This window comes from Phocoena phocoena, chromosome 8 (genome assembly GCF_963924675.1).
Source record: "Phocoena phocoena chromosome 8, mPhoPho1.1, whole genome shotgun sequence".
Lineage (NCBI taxonomy): Eukaryota > Metazoa > Chordata > Mammalia > Artiodactyla > Phocoenidae > Phocoena > Phocoena phocoena.
The window spans coordinates 60,223,022-60,239,907 of NC_089226.1; the positions used below are offsets into that span (position 1 = coordinate 60,223,022).

Sequence of the window (16,886 nt, forward strand, 5' to 3'; positions counted from 1 at the left end):
ATAAAATCCTGGGCCTGGCTCTAGACCAGAGCTGTAGTGAAAAATGAAATTGAAAGGTATGACTGTGTCCTAGCTTGGAAGAATAGTTAAGTTATCCGGCAAGTTCATAGCAAGTATCAGAGCTGGGAACTGACCAAGTCTAACTAGCTTCAATCAGTGGGAACTGGGAAGCACAAGTCACATTTCCATTCACACTCAAATGACTTACACGACCGACACATGTGGGGTGTCTGGTTTTATTCAAACAGTCAAGAGTTCCCACCAAGAAACAGAAACTGACAAGTTGGGAGCTGCGGCTCTTAACAGGGCAGGGATGTCCAGGTGTCAGAAAGTAAAAGGAGCTCAGCTGAGCGGCCAGAGCAGCATTAGGACCAGGCCAAAACGCAGAGGCCAGGCCTCATGGAGCCCAGCCCCACTCATGGTCTCAGCGTAGAACCTCGCCACCTCCTCGTTGGGGTTGCCCTGGGCCGGGTCGAACCACATCTGGATGCAGCGGCCGCTGCCCCGGCCGTAGTTGCTGACTTTGTAGGAGTGACTCCAGATTTCATCGCACAGAGCAGCAGGTGTGGGGAAGTAGAAGTCAAAGCGGTGGCAGACAGCTCTCACTGGGCACTGGTTATACCCTGTTGGGAGGATGGAAGACCTGTAGCCACTGGGTCCAGAACCGTCTCTTGTTCCACCAGCCCCACAGCCTCAAATCTCCATATACTCGTTCCACACACCCCCTCCACCTCCAAACCCCTCCCTCCCCCCAGCCCCCGCCCCCGCCCAGTCCCTCACCTGAGGTCCAGTTCCAGCCCTTGTGCCAGTTGGTCTTGCAGGTGTAGGAGGTGCGGCAGTCTTCCCACCAGATCTGACAGTCCTCTTTGCAGAGGGGCACGTTCAGGAACCGTTCTTTGCGCCAGCTCTGGTTCACCTGGGGGGAGCGGGGGGAGGGAGGGCTCCAGTCAGCCAGGGATCTCAGCTGCTACAGCCTTGATGGGGTCCAGGGCTGGGGGAGGGGGCGGTGCCTCTACTGTTACCAAACTCCGGTTCCGCTGTTCTCTGCTCAAAAGCCCATAATCGAGAGGCGAGAAGCCAGTGTCAGTAGAAAGGAAAGTTGCTTTAATCAGAAAAGCCGGCAATCTGGGGAAAAGGTGAACTCATGTCCCGAGACCAACTCCGAAGATTCTGCTCAGCCATGACAGTTTTTAAAGGGAAAAAGGGGAAAGAATCTCAGTGAATCATCAAGGCAGGAGGTTGGATTCTGCATCATTCTCCATTGTGTGCAGACTGGCTGACTCTCTCTTCAGATATTATCTTGCCCAAGTGATCTGCCTGCAGGATTGCTAAGGGAGCTGTTGGAGGTAGAGAGCTAGTCATTTTTTAACTACTTAATTCTTCATTCTTACTTCTTTTAATCTAGGAAAAGAACCAACAGGTTAGGCAAGGCATAGTGTCTATTCAGGAGAGCATAAGTCAGGAGTTAGGTTAAATTGCCTGGTGATCTCATTCCTATAATTAGGCTCCTTTAAGGTTAGAGGGGAACAGAAATGGGCAAACAGGAAAGGGGCAAAAGAGCTGCGTTCACTACCACCCTCAGTCCAGAGTTCCTGGGCCACGCCCTCCCTGCAAGTGGCCGGTGGGCCCTGCCCTCTGCTGAGGTTCACGTCTGTGGGGTTGGTGCCCATACCTCCTGGATCCAGGGCCCCAGGTTAGGCGAGCACTCGTAGAGGCAGGTGTCCTGAATGAAGTGGTGCTTGCAGGCGGGCTTCATCTTGCCACAGTGGTCCCAGTTGAATCTGTACAGGTAGGAAATATCCTTATGGGCTTCTTGGCTGGTATTGACGGAGCAGCAGGCGTTCTTCTTCCAGGGACTGCACTGGGAGGGGAAGACACGGGACGAAGTCCTTGACCCACCATGGCCATCTCCTCCAGATTCTGGTTCCTCTGCCTCGGGTAGGTCACCCAGAGGAACCGTCGCTGGGGAGGCTGCCTCTAAGCCTGGCCTTGAGGAGCCCTCATTGTGGGGTAGAGGCAATAATAATACTGACTTTTAACTCTCATACCCAGCATAACCAGAATATCCACATGCGTAGCCTCTCCCCTTTTAGTCCTTGATTCCCCAACACAGTCTTCAGGGAAACACTTGCTACTGGGGGGCCTTCTTTGGGGGAGAAGGCTTTCCAAGACTGTGGAATCCCAGGAGGGAGCCTCACCCAGAGATGCAGTCATCACAACATTCATTAATTCAAGTCTTTATTGAGCTCCTACTTATTCTAACCCAGGCATTTTTCTAGAAACTGGGAACACAAGGAAAACTTATCACTGGATAATTGCTTTGGGAAAAAACAAAGCGGGAGAGGAATGGGAAATTGTTTTCTGTAAGGGTAAGATTAAGCCTCTTTCAGAAGGTGAGAAAGACCTGGAGGTAAGGAAGCAAGTTAAATAAACTGCAACCCCAGAATAGTTCTAATTACAGAAATACTCAGTACATTCTTATTGAATGAATGAAAACCCATGGCCTAGAATTTAGTATAAAAGCACAATATTAAGATGTGCACTTTAAAAAATATATAGGCTGAAGGGGCTTCCCTGGTGGCACAGTGGTTGAGAGTCCGCCTGCCGATGCAGGGGACACGGGTTCATGCCCTGGTCCGGAAAGATCCCACATGCCGCGGAGCGGCTAGGCCCGTGAGCCATGGCCGCTGAGCCTGCACGTCCGGAGCCTGTGCTCCGCAACAGGAGAGGCCACAACAGTGAGAGGCCCGCGTACAGCAAAAAAATAAAAAAATTTAAAAATTAAAAAAATAAAATAAAAAATATATAGGTTGAAGAGGGTAAAGTCAAGGCTGCTGGAAGTATCCAAGTAGTACCACCATTTGTCAGGCTGCACTGGCAGCTAGGGGCTCAATGATGCAAAACAAGCACAAACAGCGGACTGTGACCATTATCTGCTGATGAGATAAATATGAACATTTACATATTGAAATGCATAGTTCAAGTGACTTGCCTTTTGGTTTTTTCTTTACAGCTATGACATCACATTGACTTTTTTTTTTTTAACTTTTAGATAGGTTCAGGAGATTGAAGGGATTGTGGCAAAGTCATTGTCATAGGAAGGAGACCTCAGGTCCAATAGGGTTGACAGCCCCAGAGGACATGTTTGTCTCGCACCCAGCCTCACTGTGAAAGACCCTCTTTTCCTGAGCTGTTTGGGGCTGGCAGAAAAGAAGCCGCCACATGCAGTGTGCTCTTTCTCCTCTCAGATCCTTGGAGGGGTTAGCCCCAGTCTAAACTCAGAAATCAAAATCAACCCCCCAGACAGGTCTCCCCAGGTTCTTCTCCAGGCCTGCTTCCTGATTTTAGTAACACGGAAACCCAACAACCAAGAAGCTGAGCTCTTGGAATTGCCTGACAACACTGGGCACACAGTATGTGTTAAAACGTCGCCCATAAACCAGTGCAAACTGAAGACCTGCTCAGGCGGCCTCCGTGCCTCCACCAAGGAGGCAGGCAGACGTTCCCTGAGGCAGCTCTTCCCCAACCCAGACCACTTCTCGGCCCACCTGCTCATGTAGCTTGTCCTCGGGACCTGGCTTTTCCTTATGGTGCTTGGCATTCATGCAGACATTGAGAAGCTCAGTCCTGGGCCGGGCTGTCCATACGGCAGCCACCCCTACCAAAAGGAACAGTAGCCACGTTGTCTTCCAGGCCATGCTTGTCCCTGAAGAAATAACTGTGGTCAAAGGCAGCAAGGAATGTGAGAATGCGGGAATGCAGAGGTGGGTCCTCAAGGTGTTAATAACAGTCTTAGGTGGGTGGAGCCTAGGGCGGATCAGACTGACACCCTAGTCTTGCCAGCCTCAGGGAGGGTTGGGTCTGGGACAGTACCTGGCTGGGATCTCCCTGGCTTCTTTACAAGGTCATGAGGATCAAGCGCAACTAAGGGATGGAGTTTGGGCAAAATGCAGAAATAGCCAGGAGATTGCCATAGGTTCCCAATCCCTTGCTCGAAATCCTTGGAGGCAAATGTTTCAGAGCTCAAAACTTTTCAGATTTTGTTGACCGAAAAAAATGTACCATGTAAGAGCTCTGAGTTGAGTTTACTCAGTGTCTATAGCCCAGGAGACTGCTCTGCAAAACTGTTCTGAAGAGGTGAAGGGGGAGATCAGTACATATGTGATTTCGGCCAAGGGGTACGTGCAGTCAAGCACACATCTCGGGAGAAGGTTGCTGCTAGTCGCAAGGAACAGATATCTTAGTTAATGGTTTTAGTGCTTTTCTAGATATGAGAAGATGCAAGAATTGGTGTTCATAAAATTTTTTCCTAAAAATATCTAACCATCCGAAAGGCCTGTTCTGCCAATTTTCCCAGAGCACAGAGTACCTTGTTCCTGATCTCCACCCTGAATTTCTTTTAGTGTGTGTTAAGGGTCAGCAACTGCAGTCACTAATGACTTAATCCTTATAGAACCTGGGTGGCAGTGACATTCTTTAGTTGGCAGTTATATCAAAGGGAATACAAAATAAGATAATACAATTTACAGGCAGTCAATGATCAAGCACACATTCTGTGGGGGAGAAAATAGGTATACTGGTGGAATAAGTAAAAACTATAATAACCTCACATTAATTTTCAGGTCAGATTTTTTTTTAATTTATTTATTTTATTTACTTATTTTTGGCTACTTTGGTTCTTTGTTGCTGTACACGGCTTTCTCTAGTTGCGGAGAGCGGGGGCTGCTCCTTGCTGCGGTACGTGGGCTTCTCATTGCGGTGGCCTCCCCTGTTACGGAGCACGGGCTCCAGGCGCGCAGGCTCAGCAGTTGTGGCTCGCGGGCTCCAGAGCACAGGCTCAGCAGCTGTGGCGCACAGGCCTAGCTGCCCTGTGGCATGTGGGATCTTCCTGGACCAGGGCTCGAACTCGTGTCCCCTGCACCGGCAGGCAGATTCTCAACCACTGCACCACCAGGGAAGCCCTCAGGTCAGATTTTGACACCAAATGACTTTGTGTAAAAGTTTATCTTAGTTTTGGAACTCCAGATGCAGATCAATGTTTAAAAAAAAAAAAAAAAAGCCCTGCTTCCAGCCCTTTCCAGCCTCATTATTTGGCCTCTCCCAGAGACCCTGTGACCTGGAGGATGTCACAGGGCAGAGGCTTGGGGGTGGACATGGGCAGCCAAACAGCCCACCACCCCTTGGGCCTAGGGAGGCTCCTGAACCCCTGCTACAGAGCTGGCCTCTCCTTGGCCTTCATAGCATCTCAATCCCCTGACCTCTGATGCTGAGCTTTGGGAGGTGCCTGTTCCCTCATGCCGCTGGTCACCAGGTGCCTGGTTCTCCTAAAACACTCAGAATTCATTTCTTACAGCTCCTAAAGCTTATGAATCCTCCCTGCTCACAAAGTTGCCTCGCCACCACATTGCCCCCATCTTCTGCAAAACCCCAGCATCTTGCCTGGGCCTCCTGGATGGGGCCTGAACTGGGTGGACTCCAGGCTGACTCTGCCCAGCAGGGCTCGGGGGGAAACCTGGGATTATATTCCCACCTAGCTCTCCTCACTTCACACCCTTCCACAATCCATTATCCTGCTACACTGTTTACTCCAGTGTTCATTCATTTGCTAATTCATTCATTCCAGGACCCAATCATCTCTCCATTGATCCCATCACTCCCTGATCTCCAAGAGCACAGGACAAATCTGTACTCTTGGAAATGCCAGGTGATTCAGGATCAGGCTCCTTTGGGGAAACAAAGTCTAGCAGTTTAGAGCACAGGATTCCAGATCCGCCTGTCCATGATCCCAGCTCTCACACTCCCCCTCCTGCTTGACCTTGGGAGAAAATAACTCACATTATCTTGAGGCTTAGTTTCCTCACCTGAGGATTAAATGTAGGGGGGAAAACCCTAAGAAATACTAGCCAGCTGGGCACGGATTGAGGAATCAGTTGGGCATGGGTTGAGGAACGTGTCCCAAGTCACACAGTAGGGACCACCCAAGTCCAACTCAGGACCCTCAAGTCCAGAGCTCCTTCAGCTTTTGTCCCCTGCTCTTTCCCTGTGCTGAGGCTGCCATAGGGGTAACTGACACAGAGTGCTGGGGGAGTACTGGGAGGGCTGAGAAAACCCTTTCCTCAGGTCCTGCTGGATCCCACTCAGTCGGTGGTTTTTCTTGCTGTGGCTGCTTTCTAGAGCCAGAGCTCTCTTCCCCTCCATGCCACCTACATCACCCTGCAAGCCCCTCCCCCCTCCTAGTCTCAGCTTCAGTTCTGGGTCCAGCTCAGACCCCACCACCACCACCAATCACCATCCTCAACACCGCCACCCCTCCCCCCAGGGTCTCAGACTTGAAGCTCTGAGAACTCAGTGCTGTGCTGAAAGGCAAGAGTCCTGGGTTCTGCTAACTTGTAGTTTAACCTTGGGCAGGCCCTGTCTCTGCTTCTGGATTCTCTGCCTTTCGGCAGTGGATCCTCCCAGTTCAAATCCTTTAATACTTGCTGGGAGTGCCCTAGGGTGTGTTGCTCTGAGAGGGGGTGCAGAGTGGCATACCTGGGAGAAGAGGTGGCCCTCGGTCTGGCTCAGGCTTCTGCTCTGCTCTGCTGTCCCCTTGCCTCACTCTAGGGGACAGAAGGAGCTTAGTGGCCTAGGAGACGGGCGGTGGGAATGTGGCCCAGGAGAGGCGCTTAGGATAGGGCGAAGGCCACCCAGGAGTTAATTATTGCACGTGGGCTCCAGCAAGGCCTCCAAGGAAGGGTGATGGGTGGGAGGGACTGGATTAATAGTGCAGGCCTAAGGCCAGTCCCCAGGCCCCACTTATTCCATTTTCTCCCCTAAACTCAGTTCTGAGAAAACCTTGCAGCCTGAGCTGCTGGGATCCTTTAAAGAAATCTGCTCCACTTCTAACACCCTCATCCTGTTATACCGATAAAGAGAATGAGACCCAGAGAATCAGGACAGAGCTCATTGCAGGGCAAGGGCTAGAGCTCGGGCTTCCCAGCTCCCAGGCAGCTGTAGAGAGTATGGAGCTCCCATATCCCCAACTTACAGAGCCACCAACTCTTCAACCTCAGCAGCCTCAGGCATCGCCCACCTACAGCTATAAAATCACAGATGTTCAGATTACCAGAGCCTCAGTTGTTCCAAGGCTCCAGCTCCCCTCCCTTCCCCCCACTCCCGTACCCACTCACACACAAGTCTCTTTTCTCCAGCAGCTAAGAGTCTGCTCTAATGTAGACTCCTCCCACCACTCCTACCCTAGCCAGGGACAGAAGCCTTTCTTTTTTCACCCTCTGAGGCCAGGCTGGTACCACTGGTGGGGAAAGGGAAGAGGGGAGGAGCAAATTTGGGCCGGAGTGAACATTGAGCTCTGTTTTGTCGAGGTGCCTGTGTGCAACACGGCGGGGAGGTGGTGGTAGAGGTGAAAGCCCAGGGAAGGGTCCAGGTTGGATGTGGGAGCCATCAGCCTATGATGGCAGCAGAAGTTTAAGGAACATGGGGCCTCACTATCCTTGGAAAGGCCACAGGTCTGAGCCCATGGAGCAGGGGGCGGGGCTGGGAGCCAGAGGAGGCAGCTGGATCACTGCAGGAGAATCAGCCAGGAAGGAAAGCCCTAAAGAGCCTGCAAAGAAATTGACTCCAGTGGGGGGGAGAGTGGAGAAATCAACTCCCAGGAGACCCCCAGCTTGTGCCCTGCTTTTCCTCTCCCTCGGAGTGAGCCATACTTGACTCCTGTGATAACTTGGGAGGGTTAAGCCCTCTGAAGACCTGAGCAGGTAGAGGGCTGCTAGAACCCCCAGACCTCCCTCCTGGCTTTACAAGCCCAGCTCAGCCTTCTCCTAATTGGATCATGACCAGGTGTCTAGGAATGCCCAAAAGCATTCCTCTAGATGCTCTTCTAGATGGGACTTACCCCTGTCCCCCATCCTCCACCCCTGCGCCAGGAACTGATCATAAACTAGGCTTTATAGTTCCTCCACTGCAGGAGTGATGTTTGGCCTCTGAGACCTCAGGGGTTCAGAAGAAGCGACCAGCAAGTGGGAAGTGAGTTGGAGGTGGAGTTCTAATCCGTGAGGAGTCCCTGCCCTTCTTGAGCCTTATGCCAGGCTCTGAATCTGAAGCCTCAGTGCTCAGGCCACCTGGCCAACAGGGAGGGATACAGTCAAACATCCACTGTGGAGCCGATCCCGAGAGTATCTGCCCAGACTGGAAGCTTAATACCAGCCAAGTTAGCCATTGGCATCCTTGTGGACCCCGATCTGAAGGCTGCCCTGTGACTTGACAAAGATGAAAGGAAGGTCTTTGGCCCTGCGTGGGTGGGGCTCTGGGCTGCAGGGAGTAGGGATGGGAGAAACTGGGGCTTTTCCTGAGTGCCAGCCCATGGCATATGCAGTCGCTTAGCACCCATCCTCACAGCTGCGAAAACTGCGGTTCCCAGGCAGCAAAGCGGGGCTAGAGCTGAGTCTGATTCCAAGCCTGGCTTCTTCCACAAAGAAAGGAGAGAGCACTGTGAGGGCATCAGAGTCTCGAGGGTTGCAGATCCAGTGTTTCTTCTCTGGCCTCATTTCCTGCCCTTGCCCTCTTATCTTCTGTCTTAGCCACCTAGAAATTCTGCTGTGCTTCTGTCACCTCCAAGCCTTTGCACTTCCTGAACCCTCTCCACGGAATGCCATTCCTCCACCTAGTCTGCTTGGCAAACATTATGCTTTGGAAGCCTTCCCTAACCTTTATGGGCTTCCACGGAACTACGCCACACTCTGTGCTCCCCTGGAGCAAACCCTCAGCTCACTGTTCTAAGAGTTACTGGTTCTCACATCTGTCTGCCCCCACCAGAGAGCGCAAGGTACTCAATTCCCTTCCTGTCGGCCGACACTGGCAGATTGGGTGTTCAGAAGGCATCTGCTGACTGACAGAATGAGTGCATGGATTCCTTCACTTCCTAAGCACCTCCTCTGTGCTAGGCACTGACCCAGGCCCAGGGGATCTGGCACAAAATGTCATAGACATGGCCCCTGCTTTCAGGTGTGTATGTTTTGTTAGGGAAAAGTCAGACAGTAAACACAGTGGATGGATGGATATCTGTACAAGAGGACTTCTTTTGGTTGAGTGGTCAGAAGTCATTTTAGTGGGGAATTAATTATAGGTTGAAATCTAGGTGGCTACAAGGAGTCAGCCTGCAGAGTATAAAAGAGCATTCCAGGAACCCAGAGAGGGAATATTTGGAGTAAAAGAACCTCCCTCCCTCAAATATCCATCAGTAGGTGACTGAATTAAATGTGATCTATACATAGAACCGAATATTGCCCAGCAATGGAAAAGAATGAATTAGATCTTTGTAGATCAATATGGAAAGATCTCAGAAAATGTGTTCTCATGGTAAGAAACATGGCAAGTGAAAACTCCACTGAGATGCCCTTTATCCCACCTATCAGTTTAGCAGAAAATCAGCTTAGCAGAAAATTCATAGTTTAATGCTATACTGTGTTGACCAGATTGTGGGGAAACAAGGCTAGTGGGGGCCACAATGCTATAACCCCTGTAAAATTGTAACTATCAAAATTATAAATCCAAATACTCCTTGACCCAGCAATCCCACTTCTGGAATTCAATGCTATAGCGTTCTACTATGTGCATGAGTTTTCACTGTAGGATTGTCATTTTTAAAAAATGGAGACAATGCAAGTGTTCATCACGGGGATCTGCCCACTAATATCTCCATCCCAGCCCACGTCTAGTAAGGGAAGGAAAGGGAAAGACACTTTCAGGAGCCTGGTAACTCATCTGCCAATCTCTCCCCAGCTTCCCTCCGCCAATTCCCTTGTTTCCTTGTGGCACAGGAGGGGGCATGAGGGGGAAGGCTGGTGCAGAAGTAAGAGCCCCAGGCTAAGGGATCCACTTCCACCCCCTACTTGCCGCTGAACTTCATGTTAGTCCCAGTTCTTCTTCGGGCCTCTCGAGAGGAATGATGAAGCAATGAGGCATGCCCCTACCCCCAACCCACACATCCCCCAATTATTTATAAGGCACAGGACACACACAGATATATTTGTTAGAATAGGCTGTCAGAGGATCCCTGTAGGACCTTGGATCAGGAACCAATGACCAGGGTATTGTGAGTCCTTCTCATCTGAGAGAGTGGAGCTGGGCTGAGCTGAGGTTGGGTGCAGGCAAGGAAGGTATCCAGGTGTCAGCAGTGGAAACAGCTTAGCCAAGGAACCAGCGTTGCAGTATCTGGGTCAGGTTGAGCAGGAGAGGTCCAATCCCCTGGGGCATGGCCCCAGAATTTGTGGTCTCAGCATAGAACCTCGCCACCTCCTCGTTGGGGTTGCCCTGGGCCGGGTCGAACCACATCTGGATGCAGCGGCCGCTGCCCCGGCCGTAGTTGCTGACTTTGTAGGAGTGACTCCAGATTTCATCGCACAGAGCAGCAGGTGTGGGGAAGTAGAAGTCAAAGCGGTGGCAGGCAGCTCTCACTGGGCACTGGTTATACCCTGTGGGGAGGATGGAAGACCTGTAGCCACTGGGTCCAGAACCGTCTCTTGTTCCACCAGCCCCACAGCCTCAAATCTCCATATACTCGTTCCACACACCCGCTCCACCTCCAAACCCCTCCCTCCCCCCAGCCCCCGCCCCCGCCCAGTCCCTCACCTGAGGTCCAGTTCCAACCCTTGTGCCAGTTGGTCTTGCAGGTGTAGGAGGTGCGGCAGTCTTCCCACCAGATCTGACAGTCCTCTTTGCAGAGGGGCACGTTCAGGAACCGTTCTTTGCGCCAGCTCTGGTTCACCTGGGGGGAGCGGGGGGAGGGAGGGCTCCAGTCAGCCAGGGATCTCAGCTGCTACAGCCTTGATGGGGTCCAGGGCTGGGGAGGGGGCGGTGCCTCTTCTGCCCTCAGTCCAGAGTTCCTGGACCACGCCCTCCCTGCAAGTGGCCGGTGGGCCCTGCCCTCTGCTGAGGTTCACGTCTGTGGGGATGGTGCCCATACCTCCTGGATCCAGGGCCCCAGGTTAGGCGAGCACTCGTAGAGGCAGGTGTCCTGAATGAAGTGGCGCTTGCAGGCGGGCTTCATCTTGCCACAGTGGTCCCAGTTGAATCTGTACAGGTAGGAAATATCCTTATGGGCTTCTTGGCTGGTGTTGACAGAGCAGCAGGCGTTCTTCTTCCAGGGACTGCACTGGGAGGGGAAGACACGGGGCTAAGTCCTTGACCCACCATGGCCATCTCCTCCAGAATCTGATTCCTCTGCCTCGCGTAGGTCACCGAGAGGAACCGTTGCTGGGGAGGCTGCCTCTAAGCCTGGCCTGGAGGAGCCCTCATTGTGGGGTAGAGGCAATAATAGTATTGACTTTTAACAGAAAGTAACACAGGGGATGTGGGAGACCTGGGGACCATCGTCTGGGGGAGTAATTATTATTTGTACATGTCTCAGCAGTTTACAAAGTTATTTCATGTTTTCTGGGTTATTTAGATTACTCATTTTGCACTGAGACAGTATGAACTGAGTGCAGGCACTGTGCTGGGTGCTGCGAATAATGAACAAAATAGATCACATCTCTGCCCTCCTTGCGCTTATGGTTCTAGTTAGGGGTGGGGAGGGGGGAGACAGAGATCATTGGGGGCAGTGAAAATAGCAGACGCAAAGTCCCTGAGGCTTTTGCACTTTATCTTCTCAATAACCGGTTATCGAGTAAAAGATCGTTACTCCGATTCTTACAGAGCTTACGTAAGCTGCACCCCTTGTGGACGGTAAGGTTAAGGTTTTACGTCAGGACAGAGAGGAGAGGGAGGAGCCTGGTCCAGGTTGCGGTGAGGGGTGGAGGGGAAGGGGGCCAGTCTGGCCCTCTCAGGGTCCAGAACCCCAGGCGAGGGGACTCCTGGTAGGTCTTAAAAGCAGAGGGGCAATGACCACACATAGGCCTGAACATGGGCCTGACTAGACATGGGATGCAGTCCTAGAAAAGGTGAATTCAAGGCAGGTAAGATGGTAGAAGTGGTGGGGACTTCTCTTTAGAAATTGCCGTAGGCTGGGAGTCAAGAGCTGAGCAATCATGAGCCAGTTGCTAAAAATGTCTGAGATGAGCTCTAGCATCCAGGCTCAAGGGAGAAGGGAGATGTGACAGGTCTGGGCACGCAGGAGAAACTAAGGAAAATCCCTGAGGGTGGATCCAACCCAACCCCTCTCCAATAACCCAGCCCACGCCCGGGGCTGCTGCCACAGAACCTGCTTCCAGGCCTCCCCAGCTTCGTGCATGCAGTTCCTTAGGTGCTCAACTCTTGGTCGCCCTGCAAGACCCCATGCACCTCATCCCTGACCTGCCAGCCAGGATCAGTGGTTTCTGCCTCCAAAAGAGTTAGTTAATATAATGAAAAGCGGGGTGGGCTTCCCTGGTGGCACAGTGGTTGAGAGTCCGCCTGCCGATGCAGGAGACGCGGGTTCGTGCCCCAGTCCGGGAAGATGCCACGTGCGGAGCGGCTAGGCCCGTGAGCCATGGCCGCTGAGCCTGCGCGTCCGGAGCCTGTGCTCCGCAACGGGAGAGGCCACAACAGTGAGAGGCCCGCGTACGCAAAAAAAAAAAAAAAAAAAGCGGGGAATTCCCTGGCGGTCCAGTGGTTAGGACTCCACGCTTTCACTGCCAAGGACGTGGGTTCAATCCCTGGTCGGGGAACTAAGATCCTGTAAGCTGTGCTACGCGGCCAATAAATAAATTAATTGACTAAATTAAATAGAATGAAAAGCACTTCCTGGCCTATGCTAGAGACTCAGCAAAACCAGCCACTCCCATATAGCCTGCATCCCTCAGAATTAGAATCACCTGGCTCCCTCCAAGGTCTGTGTCTGCATCATTTCTTGGCAAAGAGGAAGTGCTGCTTAGCGTTCTTTAAAGCAACCTTTAGAACTTAAAAAGTTCTGGGAATTCCCTGGCGGTCCAGTGCGCTTTCACTGCCGAGGGCCCAGGTTTGATCCCTGGTCAGGGAACTAAGATCCTACAAGCCGCGGCGTGCGGCAACAAAAAAATTCCTGTAAAGAACTTTAAAAGTTCTAGAAATGCAGTGATGGGTGTGGACTTTCAGTTTGGGAGGATGAAAAAGTTTTGGAGATGGATGGTGGTGATGTTTGCACAGCAATGTGAATCTACCTAGTGCTACAGAACTGTACCCTTAGAAATGCTTAAACAGCAAGTTTTATGTTATGGATATTTTACTACACACACATGCACACACACAGAGCAAATGAACAGTTGGAAATGACTCGGAGGTAATGGGCTGCCGGGCTTCCCTCTTTTCACTTGGAGCCCCTGGAAGCAGTCCATGCCAGTCTTCCCCTGGGAACACCCCAGCCCTCCAGCAGCGTGAAGCCTTGTAGGGAGGAGAGGGGGTGACCGGAAGGAATGAGATATCGACATCTCTCAGGAGCCTGGAGTTCAACTTCAAGCTCAGATTCTCTGAGCTGCTTCAGGAGCCTTCCCTATGACACGGGGACTCAGGCCTCACCTCCCCTTCTCTGTGTGCAGCAGTATCCTTGGCTCTGGCCACACTAGACTTGCCACTGCTTGTGCTGTCACCCTCCAACCCGTGTACATGCTGTCCTCTGCTAGGCTGCCTTTTCCTTCTTTTTCTTCCTGGAAAACTCTGGTTCATCCTCCAAGGCCAAGGCCAATGGTCCCTTTGCTTGGAAGTCTTCCCAGCATACCTGATTTGTCACTGTCTCTTCAGGACCTAATGGGGGTGGGGACCTGGCCTGTTTGTAGTTATTTGTCACGTCGTGACCATGAGGGACCTGTCTCTTCTACCTTGACTTTGAGTTCCGTGGGCTGGCACATAATGAAGGTTGGGAAAGGTTCCACCAGTCCCTCTCCTGGCACCTGCTAATGACTGGCTTCTCAGTTCCCACATGTACCTATGCCCTCTCTGGGCCTATTTCCTCATTTGTATAAGTAGAGACCACCATCCACCTACCAAGGAGGCCTTTTGGACACATTCACGACAAGGTGTGAGGAAAACACTTGGCCCATAGAGGGTGCTAGATAAATAGTCACCCCGGTATTGTAGTGGCCTCCTGAGAGAGGGTCCACCAGGATCACCTCAGCCACCCTCCTGCCTCCATCACCTGCCAAAGCTGATCTTCCCATCTCCCTAACTTCTCCCCTTTTTGGGGTCAGCCGTCTCCCCTACCCCAGACGTCACTCCATCCTCACCTGGTCATGTAGCTTGTCCTCAGGGCCTGGCTTTGTCTTGTGGTGCTTGGCATCCATGCAGACGTTGAGCAGGTCTGTCCTGGCCTGTGAAATCCTGGGCTGGGCACCCCGTGCAGCAGCCACCAAAGCCAGAAGCAGCAACTGTGTCATCCGCCAGGCCATGTCCACCCACTTCTGCCAGAAAGCCACCGTAAGACTCTTGGTCAGATTTCCTGCCTCCCCCACAAGCGCAGATCTTCTGGCCTCCCCACCCAGCTTACCCCACAGCACAGCTGAGCCGAGCGACACGAACGGCCTGGCGAGGTCTGGGCCAGATGGTAGGAATCCACCCCCACCTGAGGACATTTTAACACTAGCGGAGGGAGCCACCACCCCTCTCTAGACACCCCCTTCCGGATTTTGCCAGCCAGTATTTCACCCACAATCAGAGAGTCCTGCATAAGAGGAACCACGAGGCATGATCTGCTGATGGGGTTGGGGAGTGAGAGGAGGGGCGCCAGACAGGCTCTGCTGCTGCTTCCTCAGCCCATTCCCACTAGCCCAAAGCAGTCTAGGTTTAGGCGCCCAGAGATTGCCAGTGGGGCAGACAGGAAAGCTGACCCGGGGCCAGATGAAGGCCACTGAGCCATTCAGTTCTTGCTTCAGGTCCTGGACCATGTGCCAGGGGAGCCGGGAGTAGGGGCAGAGCTATGTGGGAAGCCAGTGAGACTGCAGGCCCAGAGAAATAAATAAACCCCAGGTCCTTACACCGAGGCAACCCTCTCCAACCCCCACAGACGGGTCTTGGGAAGTTCCCCGGGGCAGAGTCAGGCCTAGACCTGGGGGAAGGCCAAGAGGTAAGGGGAATGTGGAGGAGAAGCTGAGCCCGAGTAGTGGGTGGTGGGGCACCAGAGGAAAAGTCTGAGAGAAACCAGCCTCCCAGGGCACCGGGGAGCTCCCACCTTGCCTCTCCCCTCCTGCCTTTCCTCCCTGTCCTGCCCTTACCTCTGCCTTCAGTCCACCTGGGATGGTAGAGTGTCTCCCCACCTCCGCACACTTTTTTATAAGCCCGTCCTGACTGCTTGATCAGCCGCTCTGTCAAGGAAGGCTGGAGGCTTTGTCTAGGAAACAGCTTAATAGTCTTTCAGTTAGGGGCCAGTTAAACAAGTTATGGTACGTACACGCAATGCGATTTAACCTGGTGAAAAAGAATAAGAAAGTTCTTGATGTACAAATATGGAAAAATTTCCAAGTATATTGTTAAGTGAAAGAAGAAAGGTGTATACACTTACGGTCAATTAAACTACAACAAAGGAGCCAAGAGCATACAATGGAGAAAAGACAGTCTCTTCAATAAGTGGTGCTGGGAAAACTGGACAGCTACATGTAAAAGAATGAAGTTAGAACATTCTCTAACACTATATACAAAAATAAACGCAAAATGGATTAAAGACCTAAATGTAAGACTGGAAACCATAAAATTCCTAGAAGAAAACATAGGCGTAACACTCTGACATAAATCGAAGCAGTATTTTTTTGGATCTGTCTCCTAAAGCAAAGGAAATAAAAGCAAAAGTAAACAAATGGGACCTAATTATATTTAAAAGCTTTTGCACAGCAAAGGAAACCATCAGCAAAACGACAAGGCAACCTACTGAGGGAATTCCCTGGCGGTCCAGTGGTTTATGACTTTGCGCTTCCATTGCAAGGGGGCATGGGTTCCATCCCTGGTTGGGGAACTAAGATCCCGAAAGCTGTGTGGTGCCACCAGAAAAAAAAAAAAAAAAAAAAAGACAACCTACTGAATGGGAGAAGAGATTTGTAAATGATATGGCTGATAAGGAGTTAATACCCAAAATATATAAACATCTCCTACAACTGGACACCAAAACAGCAAACAACCTGATTTAAAAATGGGCAAAGACCTCAACAGATATTTTATCAAAGAAAACATGCAGATGGCCGACAGTCACATGAAAAGATGCTCAACATCATTAATCATCAGGAAAATGCAAATCAGAACCACAATGAAATATCACCTCACGCTTGTCAGGATGGCTATCATCAAAAAGAACACAAATAACAAACATTGGTGAAGATGTGGTGAAAAGGGAACCCTCATACACTGTTGGTGGGAACGTAAATTGGTGTGGCCACTGTAGAAAACTGTATGGACATTTCTCAAAAAACTGAAAATAGAACTACCATATGACCCATCAATTCCACTCCTGGATGTATATGCAAAAAAACAGAAACATTAATTTAAAAAGATACATGCACCCCAATGTTCATAGCAGCATTGTTTACAATTGCCAAGATATTGAAGCAGCCTTAGTGTTCAGCAACAAATGAGTGGGTAAAGAAGATGTGTCTGCACACACGTGCACACACACACTGGAATACAACTCAGCCATAAAAAAGAATGAAATTTTGCCATTTGTAACAACATGGATGGACTTGAAGGGTATTATGCTGAGTGAAATAAGTCAGACAGAGAAGGACAAATACTGGATGATATCACTTATTGTGGAATCTAAAAAATACAACAGGGAATTCCCTGGCAGTCCAGTGGTTAAAACTCCATGCTTACACTGCAGAGGGCAAGGGTTCGGTCCCTGGTTGGGGAACTAAGATCCAACATCCCACATACCTCAGGGCACAGCCAAAAAAAAAATTTTTTTTAAATAGAATAAAAAATACAACAAACTAGTGAATATAACAAAAAAGAAACAGATA

General features: G+C 51.0%; 2 protein-coding genes across 3 annotated transcripts; both read right to left on the minus strand.

The window, feature by feature from the left end:
• Window positions 1-342: 342 nt before the first annotated feature.
• LOC136126397 (folate receptor alpha-like) lies at window positions 343-3,698 on the minus strand. Its single transcript, XM_065881517.1, has 4 exons — window positions 3,549-3,698; window positions 1,673-1,861; window positions 781-916; window positions 343-623 (listed from the first exon to the last, which is right to left on the minus strand). The coding sequence occupies exons 1-4, from the start codon at window positions 3,696-3,698 to the stop codon at window positions 343-345; spliced, it is 756 nt and encodes a 251-aa protein (XP_065737589.1).
• Window positions 3,699-10,003: 6,305 nt separating this feature from the next.
• Window positions 10,004-14,607, minus strand: LOC136126350 (folate receptor alpha). 2 transcript variants are annotated; one of them, XM_065881423.1, is made up of 5 exons: window positions 14,594-14,607; window positions 14,172-14,345; window positions 10,961-11,149; window positions 10,627-10,762; window positions 10,004-10,469 (listed from the first exon to the last, which is right to left on the minus strand). In XM_065881423.1, the coding sequence occupies exons 2-5, from the start codon at window positions 14,331-14,333 to the stop codon at window positions 10,183-10,185; spliced, it is 774 nt and encodes a 257-aa protein (XP_065737495.1). In that variant the 5' UTR covers window positions 14,334-14,345; window positions 14,594-14,607; the 3' UTR covers window positions 10,004-10,182. The 2 variants fall into 2 exon arrangements, with proteins under 2 accessions (XP_065737495.1, XP_065737496.1); XM_065881424.1 differs by lacking the exon at window positions 14,594-14,607 and adding an exon at window positions 14,423-14,522 and having other exon boundaries at window positions 14,172-14,342.
• Between the last annotated feature and the right edge of the window lie 2,279 nt (window positions 14,608-16,886).